General features: G+C 49.2%; 1 protein-coding gene across 1 annotated transcript in view; it reads left to right on the top strand.

Moving 5' to 3' along the window:
• Positions 1-18,850, top strand: part of ASPM (assembly factor for spindle microtubules) — a 56,170-nt gene that overhangs the window by 9,542 nt on the left and 27,778 nt on the right. Inside the window, exons 4-12 of the mRNA XM_045028478.1 lie at positions 1,314-1,403; positions 1,964-2,110; positions 2,779-3,024; positions 3,191-3,258; positions 3,916-4,057; positions 4,143-4,273; positions 5,075-5,250; positions 5,349-5,494; positions 5,581-5,666. Of these exons, the coding sequence (XP_044884413.1) occupies positions 1,314-1,403; positions 1,964-2,110; positions 2,779-3,024; positions 3,191-3,258; positions 3,916-4,057; positions 4,143-4,273; positions 5,075-5,250; positions 5,349-5,494; positions 5,581-5,666 (1,232 nt within the window). The remainder of the gene's footprint in view (positions 1-1,313; positions 1,404-1,963; positions 2,111-2,778; positions 3,025-3,190; positions 3,259-3,915; positions 4,058-4,142; positions 4,274-5,074; positions 5,251-5,348; positions 5,495-5,580; positions 5,667-18,850) is intronic.

An 18,850-nucleotide genomic window follows, 5' to 3' on the forward strand; every position in this document is an offset into this window, starting at 1 on the left:
GTTTCTTGCAATTGGCTCATTTAGCAGTCTCACATTAGTATAACTCTCTTTGGTGTGCTGACACTTTTTTTATAACTTTCTTAAAATATACATCTGCTCTGAAAAGTGACCCTCGTGATGCCATTTCTTAAAAAAGGAGTCCAAGTTTTATCAGTTGTGCAAACTCACCTTGGGAGCTGAAAGTTAGTATGGGGTTTTCCTGCCCTTGTATAACTGCTTGTAAAGGTTCTTGCAGGTGAAAATCTGCTCTATTATACCTTTGTCTTCAAAATATGTTCACCGTGGTCTTCATAGGGTTATACAGATGTAACGGCACAGAAGAAGCGTAAAGAGAGAACTGTACACAGTTTGCCGCAGCCCTAAATGTAGCTACATTTCACTATTGAAATGTAACTTTGAAACACATGCACCCAATTTAATTTATCTTTAATTTGTTCTTGAGCAATGTGTTCACATAAATGCCGAATGGTGCTTGGCTCTGGAACAGCATAGGAGTTCAGAATGAATTCAGTGATGAACACAAGGTAAAATCCCATTTTATAATGGGTAACTGATCCAGAGACTAAACAGCTTGCCCACGGTCACATAGTCTGTGTCACAATAGGGAATTGAACCCAGGAGGTCCCATGAACCTCAGGACACCCAGGTCTCCCATGGCCTAGGCTAGGTCCCTACCCGCTAGACCATCCAGATAGATGCCAGTGGCTTAGAATTTTGAACTTTGGAAATTAATACCTTGTGCTGGTAATAGACTTTAAAGTGGTTTTCCATTAGGATGCGTATCTTCTGAAAACAATTACAGGTAATACTTTTTTCTCAGTGTGGTGAGGAAGCATGGAATACAGTAGTGTTTTTTAATTGACAACTTACACTTCAATTTTTTCTTTCACTCTTTTTACAGTTGCCAAGCAAAGCAATGTATCTGCATTCTTCTAGCATTCATTAGCCAGAAGACTTTTATGTATAATATGCTTACATAGCATCTAGAGAATTAATGTTTCTCCAACACAGAAGACATTGAAATATTGTTTTTTTTACTTTTCCTGAAACACGCTAAAGGATGCTAATTTAAAGATAAAAATAAAACCTCTAATCAACCTATACCAGCTAGAGTTAAGGAATTTTCTATAGCGATGATCTTTCATAGCACGTTATACCCCTACCGATAATTTACAGAGTTGGTAAAGAATGGAGTCAAGGCTATAATCCTTAACTACACCTTGCTTGCTTGTTGTTGGTAGTCTCAACTATTTATCACTGAAGGGTTTCCCCTCCCCACCACCTGACATCTGATATTTTGTTAACATTTTTAGGTTCTTTGTCTAGAACTATCAACAAAACTACTAAACCCATTGATGGTGTGGCGCAGTCTCAGCTGACCTTCATAAAACCATTAAAAACAGGTAAACAGAGGTTTACAGTATCTATGAAGTCAGAATTGTTCTTGAATTGAATGTCATAATTGAACTGGGCAAACCTTTTGGCTAATGGTTTTTGTGAAAAGTGTGGTTCTTGTTGACCCAAAACTGCTTGCGAATTCATGTAGACTTTGCCAGATAGTTATGACTGAACCAAAAAAATCAAAATGTTTTGGTAAGCTGAAAATGATTCTGAATACACTCATGGAGCAGCTATGTGGAATCAAATGTGACGATAAATAATGCTTCAAAGGTTTTTCAGTATACTTAAAAGCACTAGGCTACTTAACATTACCGCTAATATTGATAAAGCACTAGATAATAGCATGAACTGACATACCAATAACTGTCCTTGTCTTGAAGAACTTATTAGTTGAAGACAACAGCAAGTACAATAAAAGTGGCATATGGTCTCTAAATACTTTCTCATAATTCCAAGTCACTCAAGTTAAAGTGAAGAATGGCATATTTTTAGGAAAAAATACATAAATAACTTTAATTTAAACTTTGTCTATTTAGATAATCTTTTTTTCCCCCCCTTTAAGTCATTCCTAGGCATCCAATGCCTTTTGCTGCTAAAAACATGTTCTATGATGAGCGCTGGAAGGAAAAGCAGCAGCGAGGCTTTACCTGGTGGCTGAATTTCATACTTACACCTGATGACTTTACTGTAAAAACAGAGAGTTCACAAGGTAAAGTAGGTAACTTGAAATAGTGCACTTCTGCTAAATCATGGGAACACTTTAATGTCAATATATAAAGCAAAACTTGCTCCAGGAGATTTTTTAATTAAACTCATATATGATGAATGAAACCACTAGCTAAAAGCTAGTCTTAATTAAGTTTTCATTAATTTATCTGTGTGTATGTTTTAGTAACTTTTTTCAATAGGGGTAATTTTTATATCAAGAGGTGATTGTTTTTTTTTTCTTTTGTTTTTCTTTTTATTTCTCCTGCTTTTCCACCCCTCCCCACTTCATGAACTTCTGTCCTGAGATTGGAATGAAAGGAAATTCAATTTGCATCCCTATTTTCAGAGCTACTTTGAACTGTAGAGCTAACATTTGGGTATCTGTTTCAGTAGAGGTTGCACTGAATTCTGAATGCTGTTTTGAAGTTTTATATATTTCTGTAATTTTTTTTCCATGCTCTTTAACTGAAAGTGTATGGTCTCAAGAAGTTTGATTTTTCTCATATGGAGTCCTATTATACTAGATATGTCATCTGTGTATTAGTGTGTGTTTAAATAGAAGTAAAATGATAGCAAAAATAGTGAACTCTTATAAAACAGATGCTAATTTACCTTTATTTATGTCAGATATATAGACCTATTTTTCTTTTTTATTCTCTTTTCAATTAGTAAATGCAGCTGCACTTATCTTGGGAGCAGAAAATCATCATAAAGCCAGTGTTCCTAGAGCACCAACAAAAGAAGAAATGTCCCTGAGAGCTTATACTGCTCGATGCAGGTTGAATAAACTACGACGTGCAGCGTGCCGTTTGTTTACCTCTGAAACAATGGTTAAAGCTATTAAGAAACTGGAGTTTGAGATTGAAACTAGACGTTTGCTAGTTCGGAAAGATAGGCATCTCTGGAAGGATATTGGTAAGAATGTACAAATGTTGTTGATATTTAGTATTTTTGGTAAAATAAAATTGTAAATGTAGCAAGTAGAGTAGAAAAACTTTTTAACCAGGTGGCTTTGTAACAATGAAATATGGTTTAAAAGTGTTTGCTGAATTTAACATATCATACTTTGCATTCATTGCAGGAGAAAGACAGAAAGTCCTCAACTGGCTTTTATCTTACAACCCTTTGTGGCTACGCATAGGTCTGGAAGTAAGCAATGCTTCTTATGGATACTCTATTCTTGTAAAGCCTGTGCCAAGAGTGGATCTCAAGTTCAACTGTAGCTGGCAGGCAGCTCTAGTTTATTAACAGACCAATTTCATATTTCCTTTTAACTCATGGTTGTCTTGTTACAAGAGAGAATATTTCATCGGGTAATTTAAAAGTGCTTTTCTGTGAGGAGTACCCTGGAACTGGGCTGATGCTCCTTTGCTGTTGCTCAAGTAATGTTACTCTTCAGTAGTTGGTAGGAAACTGACGCCTAGCACGTTCCCACTATACTGCAGCCAGCTATGTTGGGACTGGTTAGGGAGCTCCTGATGGAAGCAGAGAACACTTTCCAGACACTGAAGAGCCAGTAGATCACATTGATACTAATTTTAACTTTTTAGATGGGCATTGCATTTGGGATACCTTCTGGAATAAAACTAGGACTGAAACGTTGTTTACTGTCTTGCAGATTAATCTGTGTTTAAAAAAAAATGGGCTAGGTTACTAATTATTTTGGCTAGTGAGAAACTCTTCAATAGTGTATTTCTATTTATTTTGAATATATCCTACTGAAAGTCTAAAGAAATAAAAAAAATGCTCACAATTGTATCATTTAATTTTAAAGAGTTTCCTTTATTTTTTGTTTTTTCTCATTAGACTGTTTATGGAGAACTGATTGCTTTGGAGAGTAATAGTGATATTATGGGTTTGGCAATGTTTATTCTCAGTCGCCTACTTTGGAACCCCGATATAGCAGCTGAATACAGACACCCCACTGTACCTCACCTTTATCGGGATGGTAACCTCTACTTTTTAAAATAGACTATTTTTAGCATTTAACTTTGCATTCATAAATAACATCTTTATGAACTTAATATTTTTAGGTCATGAAGAAGCTTTGTCTAAATTTACACTGAAAAAATTGCTGCTGTTAGTTTGCTTTCTTGATCGTGCCAAACAGTCTAGAATCATTGACCACGACCCTTGCCTTTTCTGCAAGGATGCAGAGTTCAAGGTGAAGTATGTTGTTTGATGTTTGAATATATGACTTTGTATGCATATAATATAAAGTTGCTTTTTTAATGTTAAGACTTTAGTACTATTCACACTCAGCAAATCTTCCAGGAGGTCACTAGCTGTGTAAGACTTACCATCAGGACTTCTGAAGTGCATATAATTTATAGGGAGAGCTCAAAAGCCTCGTATTATAGAGGTGCTTTCCTTCTCTTTTTAAGATTAAATACTGCTCTGCCACAGCATTTGCCATCTGAAGTTAAATCCTCTTGCATTTTGAAAGTTTATCTGAGGGCTGTCCTACAATACTTAGGACATGCAGCCTAGCTTTCTGGAACAGTCTGTCTTGCTAGATGTTTGATTAGTAAATAGCTTCATTTATGCTGAACTAAAAACCACGTTTACTCTAGTCAGTTGAAGTCATGGTATAAAAATCGTATGCAGTCCATTACTTAGACTACAACACTGTTTAATGTGTTAAATGCATGAATAAATAAAAAGAAAAAGTTGTTCATGAATTTCTCAGGATGCAGAACAGGTATTAACTAATGTTACGGCAGCTTGATTTTTTTTTTTGCTGTACACTACGGAAGTTATGAAAGCAGTCATTAAGAAACCAGTTAGCTATCTGTGTCAGCATTATAATATTGTGGACACAGTTTAAATGCCATGTAAAGATATTTAAGTACTTGAATTTTTGTATCTTATGCATAGTACTAAATGACAAATAACAAAGCTCAAGGCATTTGGGGGAAGGGATCAAAATGGTCACTTGGTCTAAGTTTATTTTATTTCCCCTTAGAATAGTAAAGATGTTCTACTGGCATTTTCACGAGACTTCCTGAGTGGTGAAGGTGACCTTTCCCGTCATCTTGGCTTCCTGGGATTACCTGTTAGTCATGTTCAGACACCACTTGATGAATTTGACTTTGCTGTTACAAATCTAGCTGTAGACTTGCAATGTGGCATTCGTCTTGTGTAAGTTGATACAGAATGGTTTTATGAATGTCTATATTTGTCTAATCCTTCTGTAAGCTGAACTAAGACACTTCAATATGAAATTTCTTTATTGTTAGGAGAACAATGGAACTTCTCACAAAAAACTGGAGTCTCTCAAAGAAGCTAAGAGTTCCTGCAATAAGTCGTCTCCAGAAGATGCATAATGTTGATGTTGCCCTTCATGCTCTTAAAGAGCGGGGAATTCAGTTGAAAGATGAAAGTGGTAAGAATTGAAAAGTAGTGCTAGAATAACTACGCATTTGAAGAACAGAAATACGTATCTTAATCACTGTTGTATTTGATTTATAGGTGCTTCAATCGAGTCTAGGGATATTGTGGACAGGCACAGAGAGCGAACTTTAGCACTGCTGTGGAAAATTGTCTTTGCTTTCCAGGTATTGTATAAAGTTGTGTGTAGTTGTAAAGAATTTTAAGAAATGTTACAAACGAGAGGAGATAATGCATGGCTTGCAACAAAGAATTTGTAGTCTTTGAAATCATCAAGTCTGGATTGACCTGGCTGGATGACCCATGAGAATGATCTTTTGTGGATTCTCATGGTTAGACCTCATTGTGTAATGTATGTTCAAAGTACTTTATAACTATTAGCTACATTGATGAGCTAGGTTCTAAAATGTAATACAATTCAGAACTCCTTTTAATTAGGTTTTGTGCACTTGTTCATAGAATTTCTTTTGTACTTGTGCCAGTTACTATAACAAAGGTTAAGTATGTGATGATAATGGTTAGGTAATTTGGCCACAGAAATTAACTTCTTGCCACCTGCTGAGGAATTCTCTTAGAGCTACTAAAAATAGCTCAGATGGATGTATTTAAAACCACTTCCAAACACTTGAGGAACATTCCCTTTGGTGAACAATCATAGGAAGTGAATTCTAGAGCTGTGGCTCTTCCACCTAACATACTCCACCATATGTCTCTGGGATCAAACTGGGAAAAACTGAAGAAATAAGCACCTTTGGACTTAATATGAAGGTTAATTAGTGTACCTGTAATTGAGTCAAGGATTATGTATAGCTTTAAATGGAAGAAGGAAGCAGAGAGAAGAAGAGTTGGGCTTAATGGCAAGGTTAAGCCAAATAAATATTCTTCAAAAATGTGTATCCAGCTTAAGTGAATCCAATAGGAAGGGGTATACATTATGGAAAGTAAAACATAAGATGTAAGTTAGGAGAGAATTTGAAAAGCAAGTAGCCAGAGACTTTTAAAAATTATATATACTATCTAATGCAAGAATCCTGAAGAGAATACTGCTAAAGAATTATCAGGAAGCTAAAGGAGCAATTGAATGCTGAAGAATATTGCAGAGAAAATGAATTTATTCATTTGTATTAGTCAATAACAAGATGTTGGGGGAGATCCAAAGTATCTTTAATTAGTTATGTATTGCATTAGTTAGGATTTAAAAAAAAAAATCATGTTTTCAGTGTATAAACCAAACATTGATCCAGGTAGGTAGAAAATTTCCCTATAAGTTTATTTTAAAGCATCTGGTTCTGGCTACTGTCATCTAGACTGCTGGACTGAAGTAACAACTGGTTCTTCGAGTGATTTGTTTATGTCCATTCCACGCAGGTGTGTGCGTGCTGCATGCATGCCAGCTGGAAGATTTTCCCCTAGCAGCGCCGTAGGGTTGGCCTGTGCGCCCCCTGGAGTGGCGCCTCCATGGCACCCCATATAGGGGCCCATGGACCCTCCACCCCCTGAGTTCCTTCTTACCACCGGTGACGGCTAGCTGGAACTTTGATCGCTCTTGAAGCAAGCCTAACCATGTCTCTATTAAGTGTATATAGTTTGTTTTTTCCTCATAGTTTAGAGTTAGTGTTAGTTGTAAGATAGTTAATAGCTGTTGGGGGGGCTTCCTCTCAACGTAATTGTCGCCCCATCCTGGGGCATGCCCAGGTCCCCAGGGTTTAAACTCTGTTCAGACTGCGGGAAATTTATGCTGAAGAGTGACCCGCACTCTTCCTGCTTGAGGTGCCTCAGGGAGAGACACCAAAGAGACGGGTGCAGTATCTGCAAGGGGTTCTATTTTAAGGACAGAGAGCAGAAACTTAAAGTGCTCCTGATGGAGGCTGCCTTACGGCCACACTTGGAACACGAGCCTGCTGACCCGGCACCTAGCACCTCATCCTCGGTTTGCAGCGCTCCGGCACCATTAGCAAGAGAGGAGGCCCAGTCTAAGAACTCACCGATCACCATCTCCGGTGCCCACGAAAAAGAAGAGGCCGGTAATGGGCCGATCCACCCGACCAGGACTTCAGTGAGGATGTGCACCTCCCATCGATGCTGGCGGCCTCAGACTTATTACGCCTCCCCATGCTTGCCTCCCCGCCGCCGGAGGGAAGAGCTTCCAGGGACGGCCCTCCCAGTGGCTGTTCTGGACTCCCTGGGCTTACCGTCAGACCTTGGGACAGATGCACGATCCGCGCCCCAGGTCTGCGTCAGTCTCCTCAACATCGGTGGCTCTGGTGCAAATGCCTCCACCACCGGCACCGCCGTCTGACAGGAGTGTGTCACAACTGACTAGGCGGTGCCGGATTCTGACACCGGCACCAATGGGGGCCATGTTTTTGACGCCGCAGGCACCACCCAGCACGCCTCATCAATTGGTGTCGACCCCGGTACTGGTCATGGTGCCACATCCTACATCCGCACTGGCCACGCAACCAGAGTACCGTGTGCTGCAGGACCCTGCAGAGGCTGAAGGTAGTGAGGAAGGTTCCCTGCAAATGATCTCCTCCTCTTCCTCGCCAGATGAGGTGGTCGCAGGAACTTCAGCGGCACTGGTTCTAGAGGACAACCGGGTGCTTCAGCAGCTACTTAAACGTGCCGCACAGAGCCTGGCGATCCAGACGGAGGAGGTTGAGGTGGATGTAGACCTGGTAGTGGACCTCTGGGCTCCCTGAGGCCCGTCAAGGGTTGCCCTACTGTTGATCAAAATGATAGCTGACACCTCCCGCAGCCTTTGGCAGACACCAGCTTCTTTGGTCCCTACAGCCAAAAAGACAGAGAGGCGCTACTTTGTCTCCTCCAAGCGCCATGAGCACCTATTTTCTCACCCTCCCCTGGACTCTCTGGTTGTGGATGTGGCCAACCAAAAGGCCCTCAGGAGTTTCAAGGGTCTACACCAAAGAACAGGGAAGCCAAGAAGTTGGACCTTTTGAGGTAGAAAGGTGTACTCAACAGAGGATCTGCAACTATGCATAGCCAACCAACAGGCTATAGTGAGCTGGTATGGCCATAACACATGCTCGGCCTTGTCCAAGTTCACTGAACTCCTTCCCTAGGAATTGCGAACCGAATTCTCTGCTCTGGTGGAGGAGGGGAAGCTGATTTAGCACGCATCCCTCCAAGCGCCCTGGATGCGGTGGATGCAGCCTCCACTGGGCTGGTGATGTGGCCGGGGTCCTGGCTTCAGGTCTCGGGCCTTGCACATGAGGTCCAGCAGACCATCCAGGACCTCTTGTTTGAGGGGCCTACTCCGTTTTCCGAGAAAATGGACAAGAGGCTCCATAGCTTAAAGGACTCAAAGGCTACCTTACACTCGCTGGGCCTGCACGCTCCATCCACTCAGCACAGGCAATTCAGGCCACAGCCGACCCCACGGCCGTACCAGCCCCAGAACTGCCCGGAGCCCTCGCTTAAGTGGAGCAGAAATGACAGGAGGAGGCAACAACAGCCCTATGGACAGTTGTCTGGCCAGCCGCAGCCTCTGTCGGGGTCTAGACCCCAAATTTGATGGTGTGGTCGACGACAACCTACCAGTCAGGACTTTGGACTTTTTCATCACGTCTGTCCCCCTTCTATTGTGTCTGGTCCCAAATCACATCGGACAGTTGGGTTCTCCGCACGAGAGAGAGGGATATTCTATCCAGTTCTTCTTCCTCCCGCCCCACCAGCCCCCTTCCCTGTCCCTCTTCAGGGACCCATCTCAGGAGCAACTTCTAATTCAGGAAGTGCAGTTCCTCCTTGTTGTAGGGGCAGTGGAAGAAGTTCCTCAGGAACTCAGGGGCATGGGGTTCTACTCCTGGTATTTCCCAATACTGAAGATGAAAGGGGGCCTCAGACCTATTCTGGACTTGCGGCGTCTGAACAAGTTTGTGAAGAAGATCAAGTTCCTTATGGTCTCCCTGTCCTCCACCATTCCCTTCATGGATCCAGGAGACTGGTATGCCGCCCTCGACTTGAAGGACGCGTATTTCCATATTGTGATAATCCCTCAACATAGACGTTAACTCAGATTTGTAGTAGGCAACACCCATCTCCAATTCGCAGTCCTGCCCTTCGGCCTGTCAACAGCCCCGAGGGTCTTCACAAAGTGCATGGCAGTCATAGCAGCCTTCCTGCGCAAGCATGAAATTCAGGTGTTTGCCTACCTGGATGATTGGCTCATCAAGGGCTGCTCCAAGGCACAGGTGGAGGCTCAGGTGGTCTTTATCAGACAGACCTTCCTTGAGCTCGGCCTCGTGCTGAACGAGGTTAAGTCTACTCTTTCTCCCGTCCAGCGAATAGAGTTCATAGGGGCAGTTCTTCTTTGAGTGATTGCTCAGGTGTATTCCACAGTAAGTGTGCTTGCTTGCCACGTGCACCAGTGCCAGAAGTTTTTCCCTTAGCAGTACCCGTAGGAGGGGAGCACTGCTGCGACCCCTGGAGGGGCGCCTCTATATTGCACTATAAGGGGAGCTGCGCACTCTCCCCGCCCTCAGTTCCTTCTTGCCACCAGTAAAGGTAGTCGGAATTCCGTGCTCCAGCCTTGCTGTAGCTTCTCTAGTTAGCCTTAGTAGTACAGTTCTTCAATAGTTAAATAGTTTTCTCCAGTTAGTCGTCTGGGCTCGGGGCATGCCCCAGGCTTCAAGTCGTGCGACTCTTCTTGCAGTTCTGTTCCAAGAAGTGATCCGCACATGCAGTGTCTCCGCTGCTTGGGCGAGACCCACGTAAGTGAGCACTGTAGGGTCTGTAGATCTTTCAAACCGTGGACTAAGAAGGTGAGGGACATTAGACTTCATGCTCTCCTAATGGAATCAGCGCTGACCCCAGCATTGGCACGCCAAATGGATTTGGCGCCTGGCACCGCGTCTTCGGTACGGAGAGAAGTCCCCTCCACTAGCTGGCATTGCTCCCCTTCAAAGAAGCAAGGGAAGACTCAGCAGTACCGAGAGAAAGATAGGGGTGAGGCTGGACCTGAGTTGGGCAGCCCGCGATCCCCCTCGGGACCCAGGCCTCCAACTCGCGTTAAGCGGAGTAGCCTGGTTCTGTCAGTCCGTGCCTCCCCTGCAGAGAGGATGCTGTCACGGCCGGAGGCTACTTGTGACATTATAACCCTCCCAGTACCTGGGGCGCCGCCTGAGATGGGCCCCCAGTCTCGAGGGAAGCTGCCATGGGAGCACAACAACCCTCCTCTACCTGCTTAGGCTGACCGGCTCGCTTCCCGCAAGGGAGCCTGGGGGCTTCTCTACGCCCTATGCCCAGGCACACATGCACTGAGATAAGCAGCGCCAACGCTCCTCCTCGTGTTGAAGCTACCTGTAGAGGAGTGGACTCACCCCTGCGGTGCCTCCTGCTGGTGTCTTCCAGGAATTAGCTCGATTCAGCTCTGGAGCACTCTCTGCAGGCCGGTGATTCGCCTGTACTCTGGCCTCCGTGTCCCTCCCTGGACCCGATGGCCTTTTTCCTGGGGTGCTGCCCCCTGGAAACCCCCCTCCCCAGGGAACCCCCACCCACTATCCCCACCTCGCCTCAGTATATGGCTACTGCCAGTCATCGTCTAGTCCTACACCCTGGGGCAGACTGCAGTATCAGCCTACTCATCACTGGCAAGGAGGGTTTGGACCTGCTGCCTTGGCCTACCCCTGAGCTGCTCTCTACAACCCCCAGTACCTTTTGGCTTTATGCTAGGCTGCAGCCTGGGGATTTCCAGGCTGGAGCTCCCCAACTCCTCTGCCTTTCCTCAGCCCTCCTTCACTCAGGTACCTTGTGTCTAGCTCCCTGCAGCCAGGCCCATCTCCCTCTACAAACAGAGAGAGACTCTTTGCTCCTGGCATCCCTGGCCTCTTTATACAGGCCAGCTGTGGCCTGATTGGGGTGTGGCCCAGCTGCAGCCACTTCCCAATCAGCCCCACCTAAAAGCTGCTTTCTCCAGCCACAGCCCCCTCTCAGGGCTGTTTTTAACCCTTCAGGGCAGGAGCAGGGGTCCACCCTGCTACACTACCGAAGCCAATCCCATCACCACCGATGTAGATGGTCTGACTCGAGCTCCCGCTCTACCAGACATCGCACACGGGACTCCTCTCGCAATTTGTCAGCACTGAAGCATCCTAGCTTCGGCCGCCGGGGCAAGTAAGGAGCAGCACCTCGGATGGGTACCGATCTTTGTCCTCGAGGTCCTGCTCAAATGGACGGCATTGTCGCAGGCACCATCACTCACGTTGCTCCTACGGTACCGTGCGGTCGTCGGCTACCTCCGCATCAGCACCCAGCAGCCCATCTCCAAGTCGTGCGACTCTGCGAGAGCAAATTGCACTGCCCGGCACCTAAGTCAGTCAGTGACACGGAACACCGTGGCAAAGGCAGTGGTGTCAATGGGCACCGTGGCTGCAGATACCCGTCGAGGCGAGACCCCACTTGGTGGCTGGAGTGTCTCGGGTTCCTTCAGCCTCCCCTCCATGGCAGAGGGAGAAATCAACAAGTCCCGAGCCGATAGCACCGTGCCCAGACTCTGACCTGGGGATTGACCCACCAGTACCGTCTGCCCTAGGCTCTGCGCCAGTCCCCTTGCCGGAGCCAGAGGATACCATAGCAGTACTGCCGCCCGTCCCACAAGAGGACTTCAAGGCTCACCAAGAGCTCCTCAAGTGGGTGGCGTCCAATCTCCAGCTCCAGGCTGAGGAGATGGAGGAGCCGTCTGACTCTCTCTTTTTAATGTACTGTCATCCTTGGTACCGGGCCGCGTGGCCCTACCTCTCCACTAGGGGGTAGCCAATATCTCGACTACCCTGTGGTAAACCCCAGCTTCCTTGGCCCCCATTTCCAAGAAAGCAGGAGGAAATCCTTTGTGCCGGCTAAGGGCCACGAATATCTGTACTCCCACCCAGCACCTAACTCCCTGGTGGTAGAGTCAATTGACCACCGGGAACATCACGGTCAGCCTGCACCCACCCCTAAGGACAAAGATGCCAGGAGCCTAGACACTTTTGGCAGGAAGGTTTATTCCTCGGCGAGTTTCCAGCTCAGGGTGGCCAATCACTGAGCCCTTCTAAGTTGATATGACTTCAGTTTATGAGGGTCCCTACTAAAGTTCAACCTCTCCTCTCAGAGTGGGACAAAAAGGAGTTCAGGATTCTGGTAGAGGAAGGAGTGTCAGCGGCAAAAGCAGCCCTCCAGGCAGCATGAGATGCGGCAGACACAGCAGCCCATTCGATGGCCTCGGCCATATCCATGCACAGGGCGTCGTGGCTTCTCCTGTCCAGAGTGTCTGCAGAGTCCCACTCCTTTGATGCAGGACCTTCCCTTCAACGGGAAAGCGTTGTTTGCGGACCAAACTGACATCCGTCTGCATGGGATGAAAGACTCCCATACAACCCTGCAAACCTTGGGCCAGTATGTCCCTTCAGCGAAGGACAAACCTAGGCTGCAAACTTTGGCTCCTCCTGCTAGGGGCAAATATGAGCCCCCGCCTAAGTCCCACTCGGCCCCACAGCCTGGCCCCTCGAAGGGCAAAAGGCAGGGAAAGAGACGGTTTTGACTCTTTGCAGGGGGCTACCGGGCTCGTTGCCAGGGAGACCCCCCCAGTTAATAAAGTTTGTGTTCTGCAACTGTTTATTTGCCTTCCGAGTGGAGTGGTCCCGGATGACGTCGGACCAGTGGGTCCTCAACACTATTTCCATGGGCTACACATTGCAGTTCACTACACACACACACACACACACACACACACACACACACACACACACACACACGCACACATGCACTCCCCACCCCTCGCACTGACTCCCTCTCCAGGCGAGCCTCGGGGACCTGGAGCATGCCCGCCTCCTAGAACAAGAGTTGGCGTGCCTCCTCCACCTGGGGGTGTGTAGAAAGGGTACCGGTAGAATTTCAGAACAAGGGCTTCTATTCCTGGTATTTCCTGATCCCGAAGGCAAAAGGGGGCTCAGGCCCATCTCCGGGATCTCAACAGTTTTATGGTCCGCTACAGGTTCCGTATGGTATCCCTGGCCTCTGTCATCCCCCTCCCTGGACGCGGCGGATTGATTTGCGGCCCTGGAACTCCAGGACGCGTACTTCCATATCCATATTCATATTTTTGAGGGACATAGGTGTTTCCTCCAATTCCTGGTGGAGGGGGGGGGGGGACCATAACCAGTTCACAATCCTCCCGTCTGGCCTTTCCACAGCCCCCAGAGTTTTCACCATAGGTAGCAGCCTATCTCCAGAAGAAAGGGGTACACATTTTCCCTTACCTGGACAATTGGCTTCTCAAGGGCAATTCTCGGTCCAGGCTACAGGCCCAGGTGGGATTTCTTCTGTCCATGTGCGCAGATCTCGGCCTAGTGGTAAACGAGGCCAAGTCTACATTAGTCCCGGTTCAACGCATACAGTTCATAGGGGCTCTTCTGGACGCATTAGAGGCCACAGCCTCTCTTCCCCGGGACAGATTCGAGACCCTAAAAGGTCTCATCGCCTCAGTCATGGCTTTCCCAGTGACGATGGCGAGGGTGTGCCTTCAGATCCTCGGTCACATGGCAGCATGCACATCCGTAGTTTGCCATGCCAGGCTCAGAACGAGGCCCCTCCAGCTCTGGCTGGCCTCCCAGTATTCCCAGGCCTGGGACAGGCTGGACAAGGTTATCACCATACCATCCCAGGTAGTTGCTTCCCTACAATAGTGGTCCTTCCCGCGCAACTTGCTGCAAGGGGTCCTCTTCCGAGAAATCTCCCCCTCAGTAGACCTAGTGTCGGCTGCCTTGGACCTGGGCTGGGGAGCCCGTATAGCAGCGGTCCCCAACCTTTTTGGCACCAGGGACCGGTTTCGTAGAAAAAAAAATTTCCGCAGACCTGTGGGATGGTTTTGGGACGATACAAGGGCATTACATTTATTTTTGGACTTTTATTTCTATTATTATTGTAATATATAATGAAATAATTAACTGACCATAATGCAGACTTAGTGGGAGCCCTGCCCCCTATCTGACCCCCACCCACTTCCTGCCCCCTGACTGCCTGCCCCCCTCAGAATCCCCGACCCATCCTGCTCCTTGTCCCCTCACCATCCCCCAGAGACCCCCCCACCACCCTGGGACCCCACCCCTGCTCCCTGTCCCCTGACTGCCCCAACCCCTATCTCCCCCGCCCCGCTGAGTCCTGACAGACCCCCCCGGAACACCCACAATCCAACCCCCCCATTCCCTGCCCCCTGACTGCCCCCCAATCTCCGCCCCCTCTCTGTGCCCTGACTGTCCCCAGGACTCCCTGCCCCATAGCCAACCTCCCTGGCCCCAGCCTCTTACCCCCGGCTCCCTCCTCACCCGGAGCTTCAGTGCCTCGCCCGACAGCTGCAGCGTGCCTCCGGCGGGGCCTGAGCTCCGTCCCGCTCAGAGCCGCGTGGTGAGGGGGCGGGGCTGGGAGCTCCACGCCGAGCGGAGGCAGCTGAGCTCAGCCCGGAGCTCGCAGCCCCGCCCCCTCACCACGCTGCTCTGAGGGGGCGGGGCTCAGGGGCCCCGCCGGAGACATGCCGCTTGATGTGCTAGGGGTCGGTTCGCGGCCCGGTTCCTAACAGGCCGCGGACCGGTACCGGTTCGCGGCCCGGGGGTTGGGGACCCCTGCCGTATAGGGAACATTCAAACCCAGGGGAGATGGTCAGCCTCGGAATTATCCCTACACATAAACGTCAGGGAGCTCAGGATGATATGGCTGGAGTATGTGGCCTTCAGCGGGCACCTTTGTGGGAAGGTGGTCCGAGTCTTCACGGACAATATGGTTGTGATGTATTACATCAACAGACAGGGAGGAACGCGCTCCTCGGCCCTATGCCTGGAAGCCCTGAGCCTATGGGAGTTCTGTATAGCCCACGATATCTCCCTGTGAGCCTTCCACCTACCCAGCGCCTGCAATGTGCGGGCCAATCACCTCAGCAGGTTTTTTCCCCACCAGTACGAGTGGTCACTCCACTGGGAGTTTGCCCTACAGCTCTTCCGAGAGTGGAGAGTTCCCTGGGTTAACCTCTTTGCAACTGCCCAGAACCGACGCTGCCCCTAGTTCTGGGGCGGAAAGGGCGGCGATCTCGGACGCCTTCCTCCTTCGGTGGTTGGGCCAACTTTTCTATGTCTTCCCACTTTTCCCCGTGATAGCCAAAGTCCTGCAAAAAGTAAAAGCAGACAGGACGCGGGTAATCCTCATAGCCCCGGATTGGGCCTATCAGCACTGGTACGGGACCTTCCTGCAACTCTTAGTGGTTCCTCTGCGGGGGCTGCCGCTCCACCCGGATCTCCTCTCCCAGGAAGGAGGATGCCTCCTCCACCCCAACCTGGCTGCGCTTCACCTGACGGCGTGGTTGCTCTGTGATTAGATGAGGAGGAGAGGTGTTCGGAGAACATCAAACGAATTCTGTTGGAAAGCAAAAAGCCGTCCATGCGATGGATGTACCTGGCCAAATGGTCTAGATTCTCTAGGTGAGCGGGGTAGTGGGGAATTTCCCCATCGTCCACATCATTTCAACTCGTTCTTGATTACCTCCTGTCCCTTAGGACCCAAGGGCTAGCTCCCGCCTCTGTCAGGGTCTTATTTGGTGGCCATATCGGCCTTTCACCCTCCAGTAGAGGGCCACTCGGTCTTTTCCTACAGTATGACCTCCCACTTTCTAAAGGGCCTGTGTCATTCATTCCCGTATGCTAGCCCTCCCCCCCCCCCCCGCCATGTCACAATGGGATCTAAACCTAGTGTTATCCCGCATCACGGGTCCTCCCTTTGAACCCTTGGCCATGTGTTCCTGGTCTCACCTCTCATGGAAGGTAGCATTCCTTGTGGCCGTTACATCAGCCCGACGTGTCTTGGAGCTTAGGGCCTTGACCTTGGAACCCCCGTATACGGTCTTCCACAAGGATAAGGTCCAGCTTCGCCCACACCCTGCTTTTCTCCCGAAGGTGGTCTCCACCTTCCATGTTGTGGCAGAGCTCTGACCTTGCTCCTGTGGGTCCTGCGCTTCTAGGCGGTTTATGCTAGCCTCAGTGGCTCACTGTGACCCTCCATGTAGCCCTTCTCTCTCTAGGGCCAGGGTTACAGTCAACTGAGCCCTTTTCATCATAGGCTGTAAGGAGGTTGGTGAGAGAACTCCCACAGTCTCTGTTCAGCCTCCTGTCCTGACAGGGACCTGATTTCCCCTTCCAGGAGATGTTCCTGTAGTGGTGGGTTGGGGGGAACCCGGGCCCGCCCTCTACTCCGGGTTCCAGCCCAGGGACCCTAATGGTAGCAGTTGTTGGCAGCCAACCTTTCACTGCAAGAGTTGCTACATTTCCCTGGGCCACTTCCCCACAGCTCTCCTGCTTCTCCCTTCTTCACCCTTACCTTAGGGCTCCTTTAACGATGGTTTGAGAGTGTCTTCAGTAACCAGCCCTTCACCTGCACTTCCTCTCCTCTGGCTCCCTGACTCCCCTGCCTGACTGGAGTGAGCCCTTTTTATAGTATCAGCAGGGCCTTAATTAGAGTCAGGTGGTCACATTAACTGAATGGCCTCACTCGACTTTTTACAGGTTAATTAGTCAGGTGTTCTCATTAGCCTGGAGCAGCCCCTGCTCTGGTCAGTCAGGGAAAAGAAAACTGTTAATCCAGTGGCCAGTATATCTGCCTTCTGCTATTCTGCTGTACCCAACTGGCCTGGGTCTATCACAATATCGATCAAGACATTTTCCTACCGGTACCCTGTCCTAAGCCCCATTCCTCCAACGAGGAGCGCCGCCTACACATGCTAGATGTGCGTAGGGCGTTGGCTTTTTACCTAAATCGAACCAGGTCGTTGCGGAAATCCTCGCAGCTGTTCGTTGCGTCAGCCGAACGGATGAGGGGACAACCGATTTCCACCCAGCGCCTTTTGCGCTGGATCATCTCATGCATACGTACATGTTCTTCTTCGAGTGATTGCTCCTATGCATTCCATGTAGGTGTGCGCGCTGCGCGTGCACGGCTCTTCGGAACATTTTTGCCCTAGCAACTCCGGCTGGGCGCACCCTGGAGTGGCGCCGCCATGGCGCTGAATATATACCCCAGCCGGCCCGTCCGCTCCTCAGTTCCTTCTTACCGCCCGTGACGGCCAGTTGGAACAGTGGAGTGCTCCTTTACCTCCACAGCCCTAGCGTTTCTCCATTTCCTACGTGTACGAAGCCTACCCTCGATTCGCTCAGCTGGTGGCTGGACCCAGAGGTCGTGTGTGCAGGAGTCCCGTTCCGCCCTCCTCGCCCATCTGTCACCCTGACCACGGATGCCTCGGCGTTGGGATGGGGGGGCTCATCTGGGCGACCTTCACACACAGGGTCTCTGGTCTCCCCAAGAGCTCTCCCTCCACATCAACGTCTGGGAGCTGCGAGCGATCCGCTTGGCGTGTCTCGCCTTCCGCGCCCGTCTGCAAGGCCGCTGCGTGGCGGTGTTCACGGACAACACGACGGTGATGTTCGATGTGAACAAGCAGGGCGGAGCTCGCTCCTCCCTGCTCTGCAAGGAAGCGATGCTCCTGTGGGACTTCTGCGTGACCCACTCCATTCACCTGGAAGCGTCCTTTCTTCCAGGAGTGCAGAACACGCTGGCCGACCATCTCAGCAGATCGTTCCTCTCCCACGAGTGGTCTCTTCGTCCGGATGTGGTGCACACAATTTTCCGGAGGTGGGGGTTTCCCCAGATAGACCTGTTTGCCTCCAAGGAGAACAGGAAGTGTCACCTTTTTTGTTCGTACCAGGGTCGCTCGCCAGGCTCCCTGTCGATGGATCACCACCTCTACGCCTTCCCTCCGTTCCCGCTCATACACCGGGTGCTACTCAAGCTTCGGAGGGACAGAGCCCACGTCATACTCGTCGCGCCGGCCTGGCCGAGGCAGCACTGGTACACCCTGCTGCTTGAGCTCTCCGTTCGGGATCCCGTTACCCTTCCGTTATGGCCGGACCTCATCACACAGGACTTTGGCAGACTCTGCCACCCGAACCTACAGTCCCTCCATCTTACAGCTTGGTACCTGCGTGGTTGACCTACCTCGTGAAATGGAAGCGTTTCGCGCTCTGGTGCGATCAGCGCGGCCTTAATCCCTTCCTAGTCCCTATCCCTATAATCCTGGACTACCTCTGGTACCTTAAAGAACAAGGACTCGCGGTCTCCTCCTTGAAGGTACACCTGGCAGCAGTGTCCGCCTTTCGTCCATCCGTGGGAGGTCGGTCCATCTTCTCCAACCAGATGGTTTCCCGCTTCCTTAAAGGCCTGGACCGCTTGTACCCGCCGGTGCGGCGTCCTACCCTGACCTGGGATTTAAATCTCGTTCTGGCCAAGCTTATGGGACCGCCCTTCGAGCCCCTGGCCACGT

Source organism: Mauremys mutica, chromosome 8 (genome assembly GCF_020497125.1).
Source record: "Mauremys mutica isolate MM-2020 ecotype Southern chromosome 8, ASM2049712v1, whole genome shotgun sequence".
In the NCBI taxonomy this organism is placed as follows: Eukaryota; Metazoa; Chordata; order Testudines; family Geoemydidae; genus Mauremys; species Mauremys mutica.